We start from the raw sequence: 8,748 nt of genomic DNA, 5'->3' as shown, positions 1-8,748 counted from the left end.
ATAATAGTCTGTACAGTGGTTAGATAATCAAAGTACTTTTATCAGCTCTAAGAACGCAGTGCTGGAGGGTGGATAGGTGAGGGGAAACTCTCTGCTCAGATTGTCGTCTGCAGGGCCCAAACATGACAGAGCCTCTGCCGTGTTTTTACAGATGTCTGCAGACACTCATTGTTGTAACCACTCTCCCTTCCTCATTTATACATACTGACAATGGCTTGAATGCAAAATTTCAAATTTTTAAATATTGCTCCATCAGACCTCTCGCCACTGATTTTTGTTCAGTTTATGTAATTTGACATATATCAGCCTTTTCTCCCCGTTTCTCTTCCTTAAGCATGTCTTCATTACAGCCAACCTTGCAAAGAGACCATTTCTGATGAGGCTCAAGCAAACAGTAGATGGGTAGAATAAAGGTCCAGATGCATATCTCATGTTCTGTATCAGGACTTTGCTTAATTGTTTCCAATTTCATGAAAACATGACTTTCAGATACTATTCATCTGTTGTAAATAGTGTTTTGGGCTGCTACTTATTCTTTTGTCCTCCATCCAGGGCTGAACTCTTAGTCGAGGTGGCTCACCATGATTACTCAGTATATATTTGTTATTGAAACTGACACAAGTTTTAGTCAGTTGGTACTATAAGCAGTGGCCATTCACTGGTCAAGTAGCCATTCATTTTGCCTGAACCCTTGAACTTCTCCCTTCCTTATTATGTCCCTCCATCTATTTTCTTACCGAGTTAATTTAACCCCTCCTTTGTCTCTTCCTCACTCTGTTGTTGGGGCTGCTGTCCCGCCTCCTGCACTTCTCCATGACTAATGCTAACAACAGCAGCCTCCTGTGACTGTGAGAAAGTCACCATAAAAGGTTTGTATTTTGTTTGATTTTGCTGGTACTGTGTGTGTGTGTGTGTGTGTGTGTGTGTGTGTGTGTGTGTGTGTGTGTGTGTGTGTGTGTGTGTGTGTGTGTTTGTGTTTGTTTGTTTGTTTTTCACTCTCTCTCAGCTTTTCAGCTCTACCTTTTCACCACTTTCATTAGACTTTCCATTGGCCCATTAAATCCAGGTATGCCACATTCAGACAGTCCAGCCCTGCCTCCACCGCTCTGGTTTCCCCAAGTTTTTGTTTTTGCTGTAGCTCTTTGGAAATCACTTTGCCTGTCAAAATGGTAACCTACAATAATATGGAAAATAAAATGGGAACTAGTGATGGGTTTTTGTGCCTAAAGATAGAATTTAAAATTAGTTCTTTGCTAAGTTGTCTGTTATGTGTAGACACAGCACTGGTTCGCCCCTTTTTTAATGATTCTTTGGTCAATGTTAAGTGGCTGATCAAAAACAAAAAAAGAAGAAGAAGAAGAAAAAGAGAAAGCCCAATTCCTGTGAAAATGGCCAGGTACAAGGACAGTGCTGACGAATGAAAAAGCAGCCAATGTCGAAAGATTGACTGACCCTCAGAAACTCTGTAGAACTTGTCGGGCGACTCCAGCCAATGACAGCGACATCCGCTGATCACGTGACAGCGTCCGACGACGTCAATTTTCTGCGACCACCTCTCCTAGACACTTTCCATGTGAACAACTTTCGCCAAAATGATCGTAAATTAAAGGTAAGCCTTTGGTTATTTGGGTAGCCGGTGAAACCGTGCAGTGAGTCTGCTCTCCGACGCACAGACACGAGTATTATGAGGGGAGGTAGATGGCAGACCGGCGTTTCACTGCGCCTCTTCCTCTCTACAAGGTCAGGATTCAACGTTACATGACAAGACCAGCGTGTTCTCTCTTGCTGCCGGGTTCCGTGTAAAGAAGATGGGTTTTAATCAGCGTTACAGTGGCATGTACTGCAGAGCTAGGCTTAGATGCATTATTGACGAAGAAAAACTGCGTACCACTGGTTACACAACCACTTTTATCACCATTAGCGACGCTGTTCAGGAAATCTGTATCACAAGTAGAAGATGAAACATGGCTAAAGCATTTGGCGGACTTGAAAATGTGTTAACTTGTAGTGAGATTTAAAAGGCGACCCTTTTCTTATAGCCACACTTAATGTTGAATTCTTTACTGCCCCCTCAGGTTTAAAGTGGGATGGTGACACCAGCTGCTGAGCCGTGAGAAAGCCCTTCTTTCCTGTCTTTAGCCACTCTCTGTCTCTCAGACTCCATGGCTGGCCGCCTCCTGGGCAGATGTGCCCGTCTGCTCTGCAGGTCCTCCTCTCAGGCCTCAGCTGCTGCTGCTGCTCGCCTACCTCTATCTGCTGCTGGGCCTGCAGAGTATCAAAGAGCCAAGGGCTGGCCATGGCTCACAGAGAGGTCAATGTGTGAAAGAACAGCAGTTACCAAAGAAGACCACTATTCAGTGAGCCCTACTCGCACACAGCTGGACGAATCGGTGGACAAGGCAACAGTGCCAGAGGACATCCTGTCTGCTTGGGAAAAGTATGGAGGTAATGGTAATCAAGCTGCCACCGCCCTCATGAAGTGGGCCCAGCTGGTACTAAAAACCAAGGGAAAGTTTAAGGAACAACAACCAGAACTGATGATGGATTCAAGGCTCCTGGATATGATGAATACTTTATCTCGGCAGGTACATGAGTGAAGTGCACTAGCTCTGCCCTCATCTATTAAAGTTATCAACATTCAAAAGAACTTTAAGCTTGTCTGTTGAGATAAATATCTCATTTATCTTTGTGTATTCAAGGTGGCCTCTGTGTGGAACAGCAGTCTAGTGTCTGTCTTGCGAACTCTCTGGATTATGGGTGTTTCCCCCGGTGATCCGGTGCTCAGTTCTGTCCAGACAGAAGTCCTGTGGAGAATTCGAAGGCTGACGTACAGACAGCTGGGCTACTTGGTAGACTGGGGAGCAGGCAGGAAAGCTCAGCAGGATGTGGAACTAGTGAACGCTACGCTTAAACAACTTGAACTGCGCTGGACTGAGATTGATGATACGAAAACTGTCAGTGCGCTGATATCCAAAGGAGAACGCATGTCGCCAAGCTTGATGGACAGACTGGAGGACAAGGTATCAGACTTCAAACAACGGTCACCTTTAAAACACGGTTAAAGTTCCAGTTTTGAAGTTTAAAGTTTTAATGTCAGTGTTTTAGGCAGATTTCTGTGTTTAAAAGTTTGGCCCTTCTCACTGGGTTAAAGTCATTTACATGCAATCCCTTGAGATTGCTAAATGGAGAAAGCACGTGTGAAATTTTATATATATATATTATAGAAAAAGTTGAAATATTAATGTGTTGATTAGAAATGATAAAAATGATTGTGTCTGTAGTGGCAGCACAGTGAAAGTAACTTAGAGTTAGACACTGTGTCCATATACATAAAACTCTGTACAGAGATTTTACCTAGTATTTAAGGCAGCGATACAGTCATCTTCTTCTTTTGGAGTATAAATATAACCTAAGCTTACTGTCATTTTCCTCTGTGCATTTATTCTAATATCATTTTACTGTTTTCATCTACCGTAACTCACTATTATCATTTTTATATTATTACTCCATTCCCTAATTATTATTATTATTATTGTTTTTATTCTTCTTTAATTACTTGTGTTGTTTCTTTGTTAATTTTAATTGCTTATGCAGCTGGGCAAGATCAGTTGTGTTTAATGTGCTATATGAATACACTGATTTGACTTGACATATATTGAAATCATATGAAGGATCCTCTTTCTCCACTTTTAGGCTTTGGAGCTTGCAGAGGGCTTTTCAGGAGAAGATATTCGCAAAGTCTGTGTATCTTTGGCAGCTCAGAGTCGCAGAAGCGTCCCACTTCTCAGGGCTCTGTCCTACCACCTTCTCCAGAAACCCTCGGCAGAGTTCACCACACCTTTGATAATGGACATGGCCTTTGCATACGGTAATAACACCATAAATAATAGGCTATGTATGTGTTATCATCACAAGTCTTTATATTAGGTTTGATAAACCTGATGAATGAGGTTTTGTTGTGTTTTGTATATGACTGTCTGCTCACACGCTCTGCGCTGCTAACAACAGAACCTTTATCATTGCTTTTAGGGAAGCTGAGTTTCCACCATTCTCAGGTATTTCAGCGAATGGCCTCGGAGTTATTACCCAGAGTCCCTGAGCTCAGTTCTGCTGACATCACACGCTGTGCTAAGTCACTTGGTTTTCTCAAATGGCTCCATATGCCTCTATTTGAAGCCTTTGCTGAGGTAAGTAATCAGCCCCTGATAAAAGTCATTTTCAAAACATTGTGCATCTGTGATTTCAAATTCTCTCTCTATACATTTTGTTTTATCAGCACTACACAGCAAACAGCGACAAGTATACTACTTCTCAGCTGTGTAATCTGCTCATGACTTTTGCCAGACTGGGCTTTCAGCCCAGCAAAGGAGAAGAGTTCTTTAACAAGGTGCTAATGTCATTAAAGGCTTTTTGTTGATTGTGCACATTTCGTTCTTCTTCCTAACTGAAACGATTGCTCTCTGTGCTGTTTTGATTAAAGGTGCACTCTGTGTTGGAGAAGGCTGTCTCAGGCCTGGAACCCTTTCTGAAAACGGATGTGGTTTGGTCTCTGTGTGTGCTACAGCAGGCCAAACCCCACTATCTCATTCCCCTCATACAGCAAAATCACGTTTCCAAACTTTCAGGTAAGAATCGGTACTGTGTGTGCGTTTATCCTCAATTCTCAGTTCTGCAGATATGCGCTTTATGTGACACAGCAGGCTCACACAAGTAAATCAGGTTTCCTCTAAATTGTCAGACGTTCAGGGTGAAATACACGGCCTGCTCCTTTAAAGTAGGAGAGGCTGGTGAATGTGCTTCAGGTAACTGATAAGGAAGCCCCTAGCACATTACCAAAATTCCTGGTATGTGTTGAGGCAGAAACAACAGATGATAACAGCAGGACATCCAATCAGACCCAGAAAACCAGCACAAAGATTGTTTTGCCAAATAAAATAAAAGACTTGAAAAACATCCCTCCCACAATTCAGAGCTGAATCCCCACACAGCACCTATGTGACACCACAGGCTGAAAGTTTTACAAGCTGAAACATGGAGGAAATGTTCACCACAGTTGTCATGGAGACCGATACATAAAGCAGCTCAAAGATTGTAAACTAAATAGTCATACCAGAATAAAGAGCTGACAGGAACATGTTGGCATGGGATACTTTTTTAGTGCAGTTGATTCATTTTATTCTGACTTTATGTGCATTACAATAATCTAATGCTTGTTTTACCTTTAGTGCAAACTTCTTAAAGTATATTTAAAAGAAAATGGAATTTAGATACAAAATATGATACTGTTCCCTTTAAAATAAATACTGAGCTGCCTTGGTGGTGGTCTGCGTTCTCTGAGTGTCTCTTGCATTTTATGTTGTATTTGTTCAGTTTTTGAGAGATTTTGAGTTTGTTCGGTTGCTACCTTTGCAAGGTCTCCCGTGTAAAACCAGATTTGATCTCAGTGGCACTTCCTTGTTAAATAAAGGGAATAGATAAATGAAAATAAATTGGCCCCGTAGTTTTCTTAATCACAGGTTTTAGCCCTAACTGTGGTTGGTGTGCACAAACAAAGACAATTGTATAGACCTCTTACCACTCACAGTAGCTGGTGAAGTAGAGCTGAGTGACTGAATCAATGTAACTGCAATGCAGGGATGCTAACCACGAAACTGTCTGGGCTATATAGGCAAGACAGGAAGGAAACTTTTAAGGAAAAAAAGAAAAAAAATATATATATAAAAGACCTCAGATTTCTCTGATTCCCATCTTTTTTTCTCTTTTTTTAACGTTGTGTTGTAGTGTCTTTCTGGGCATTTATGGTTAACTACCTAAATACCATTCCTGCTCAGCAGATGGCAGTACCACACCACTATACTTCTGACTGGACAAGATTGATCATCAGTCCCATTGTCCTGTAGAGACAAAAAATTGCTTTGTTTCCTCAAACCTTCTTGTAAGGGTTTTGGAAGCCCTGTTGCCAGTGAGTTGTCGTCACTCCTTCTCTTTCCTTTGTGTTTTTTTTTTTTTTTCCCCTCACTATAGAAGGAAGTCCAGCTCGAGCAGAGAACTACAAACTGAAGCTCTTGCATATCGCTGCTACTCTCAGCTTGGAGCATCCTGGTTCTTTGGATACTCTGTCCTCTCAGAGTGTCCCGTCTTTCCCGGCCAGCAGCTCCCCCCTGTCCCCTCTGCAGAGAACCCTGAGAGAAACATTACTGAAGTTTGTGGGCGGGAGGTCAGAAGCCCTTCGCATTGGTGCTGACACAGTGTATGGATGGACTATTGGTAAGGAGATATAATAAGCCTGGAGATATAATATGAGATTACATGCTTCATCACTACTAGAGCGGTTTTGTTTTTTATGTTCTCAGATGGTGAGCTCGTCGTGGATGCTGACAACAAACCAGTTGACATGGTAACAATAAAAGCCCCTCATCTACCAAGCGGAGGAGGAGATCAGGCTTTACCCACAGGAGCACGACGGTGAGTCATAGGGAAGAGTCATGTGGGTTTGGGTACTTAAAGATTTATTTTGAGCTTTTTAATGTTGCAGCATCTTTTGCTCCAGGAATCTAAATATATTTGTCCTCCTGTTTCCCCACATATGTTTTTTTTTTTTTTTTTAGGGTAGCTTTCCTATCTTGGGAATTTCCCAACTTTGGCTCAAAGAGTAAAGACCTTCTGGGACGTTTTGTCATGATGAAGCGACATCTTCAGTTGGCTGGCTTCATCACAGTAGAGGTGAGTAGAAGCCAGCGTTGTAGCAGTGCCTGAGATGGTGGTGTTTCCCCCCCCCCCCCCCCCCCCACAGTGACTGAATAATTTTCTCTATATAGGCTGAACAGCTCTGTTTGTTCTTTAGATTAGTTTTCTTTATTGCCCAAACTCAAACACACACTAAAGCCAACTGAAATAGAGATCTTTTGTTTTTTTTCTCTGCTCGTGAGCAATATTTCAAAGAAAAGAAGCAGAGAACCAGCACCGCCGCTGCTGCTGTTTCTGTCAGGCTGATTGTGTGCAAACAATGGAGCTAATACTTGTAGAGCTGAGAGTCAGGTGGGCCCCGCTGCAGTCTGTGGTATAAATAGAGCTCCAGCCGCAGCTCTGCCTCATCTAGGCCAATCCAAGCTCTGTCTCTTCTCTCATCTAGGACAATCTCCTTAGCCAACTGTATACTCACTTGCTTGTCGGGTTGCAGTGTTTCAGACTGTATTAACTGACCAACTATATGAATCTAAGAGTGAAAACCAACATTTTATTTTAAATATACATCTTTAATGGTGACAGATGGTCATCAGCTCTGTAAACACATGCTTTGTCTGTTTTATTTTCTTTCAGGTGCCGTATTACGAGTGGCTGGAGCTCAAGACAGAGTGGCAGAAATTAGCCTACCTCAAAGATAAAATGGGGAAGGCTGTGGCCGAGGACATGGCCAAGTGAACTGGGCAACATTTGCAGGCTCAGCTAAATCGGAGCTTTCCCAATCAAATGTGGGACCACCGGGAATACACACACCCACGTTCACACACTCAGAACAGAGCAGCATTGCAGAGAAGCTCTCATATACTGGCACGAAAAAAAGAAAAGGAAAAAAAAAAAGCATATAATTTCCATCTGGTTCCCTTGGAAACGTGTGGGGCTTTCCCTGTTTCCATGGTGACAGTGATAGAGTTTTGGAGCCAGAGAGAGGCTGAAATGAACACAAGGCTTCTGCAGAAATTTTATGATCGAGGACTAAGTCATCAGTGGTGACAAGGCAAAACCGAAGCAGCACGGCTGTGTTTCAATTTGTTCCTAATGTGCTCAGCGTCAGGGTGTGAATATACTGAAATAACTTATCTCTGAATGTGTGTCATCTTGTGATGGAATAAATTGTTTTATTTAATTTTCTTTTACCTCCCTTTGTGTTTTAATGCTGTTGCATTCGTTTGCTTTGAGTGGCACTCAGATACAAGATGCTCAATTCTGTGTTTCGCAACTGGTTTGCACATCGTGTGTGTGTGTGTGTGTGTGTGTGTGTGTGTGTGTGTGTGTGTGTGTGTGTGTGTGTGTGTGTGTGTGTGTGTGTGTGTGTGTGTGTGTGTGTGTGTGTGTGTGTGTGTGTGTGTGGATCTTCTCACTGCTATGTCAGATAAAATGACGAGTCATTTGATGCCCAGATTTTCTGTATTGAGCGGCAACATGAATTTTGTGAATGCGTTATCTCTTAAATAACTCCACCGCATTTGAAGTAATTTTTCCAAACTTCATATGCATGTGCATTAATGTGCATGTTTACTGAAGCCCAGCAGTACTGCCACGATGAAACATGCTAGGGTAAACTTCACTGATAAAACACGTTGCTCACTTGAAACTGCTTACACATCATCATGGACAGCTGCAGCAGCTCTCAGTTGTGGCGTATAAAGGAAGACTGACAACTGCAAACCAGGGCAGAGGAGAGAACTTAACGATGGTTAAAGCACTGCGTGGATAAAACCAGAGCCAAGAATGAGGCAGCAAGAAAGAAAATATTACTTAACTCGAATGCACTTTCCAAAAAAATCGATTTGAGATTGCTGCTTCTTCTCTCCTTTGTTTCCTGCTGTTTAAAAGTTGCAGCTTAGTGGTGTTAAGCTAAATTTCATGATAAAAGTAAGATAGGGTTAAAGTTAAATCATGACCTGAACAGTATTTCTGGTAAAAAACAAAAACATGAAATGTGTAACTTTTTGTGTTGCGTGTCTCACATGAACAAGCTATGGTGGCACTGTGACAATACACAAA

The 8,748-nt window shown here is 42.2% G+C and overlaps 1 protein-coding gene across 2 annotated transcripts; it reads left to right on the top strand.

The window, feature by feature from the left end:
* The first annotated feature begins 1,471 nt into the window (after positions 1–1,471).
* Positions 1,472–7,872, top strand: tbrg4 (transforming growth factor beta regulator 4). 2 transcript variants are annotated; one of them, XM_026185679.2, is made up of 11 exons: positions 1,472–1,609; positions 2,076–2,585; positions 2,700–3,020; positions 3,694–3,868; positions 4,030–4,187; positions 4,277–4,387; positions 4,481–4,625; positions 6,025–6,267; positions 6,354–6,465; positions 6,609–6,723; positions 7,321–7,872. In XM_026185679.2, exons 2-11 carry the CDS (start codon positions 2,163–2,165, stop codon positions 7,420–7,422), a joined length of 1,905 nt encoding a protein of 634 aa, XP_026041464.1. In that variant the 5' UTR covers positions 1,472–1,609; positions 2,076–2,162; the 3' UTR covers positions 7,423–7,872. The 2 variants fall into 2 exon arrangements, with proteins under 2 accessions (XP_026041464.1, XP_026041466.1); XM_026185681.2 differs by lacking the exon at positions 1,472–1,609 and adding an exon at positions 1,718–1,740.
* The last annotated feature ends 876 nt before the right edge of the window (positions 7,873–8,748 follow it).

This window comes from Astatotilapia calliptera, chromosome 11 (genome assembly GCF_964374335.1).
Source record: "Astatotilapia calliptera chromosome 11, fAstCal68.1, whole genome shotgun sequence".
Classification (NCBI taxonomy): Eukaryota; Metazoa; Chordata; class Actinopteri; order Cichliformes; family Cichlidae; genus Astatotilapia; species Astatotilapia calliptera.
This window is presented reverse-complemented; position numbering and strand designations above follow the sequence as displayed.

Excerpts from the sequence above, each read along its gene's own strand:
- tbrg4 (XM_026185679.2), top strand. The coding sequence starts at position 2,163 with ATGGCTGGCCGCCTCCTGGGCAGATGTGCCCGTCTGCTCTGCAGGTCC. Across the intron at positions 4,626-6,024 it reads TCACGTTTCCAAACTTTCAG|AAGGAAGTCCAGCTCGAGCA; the intron begins GTAAGAATCGGT and ends CCCTCACTATAG. Across the intron at positions 6,466-6,608 it reads TTACCCACAGGAGCACGACG|GGTAGCTTTCCTATCTTGGG; the intron begins GTGAGTCATAGG and ends TTTTTTTTTTAG.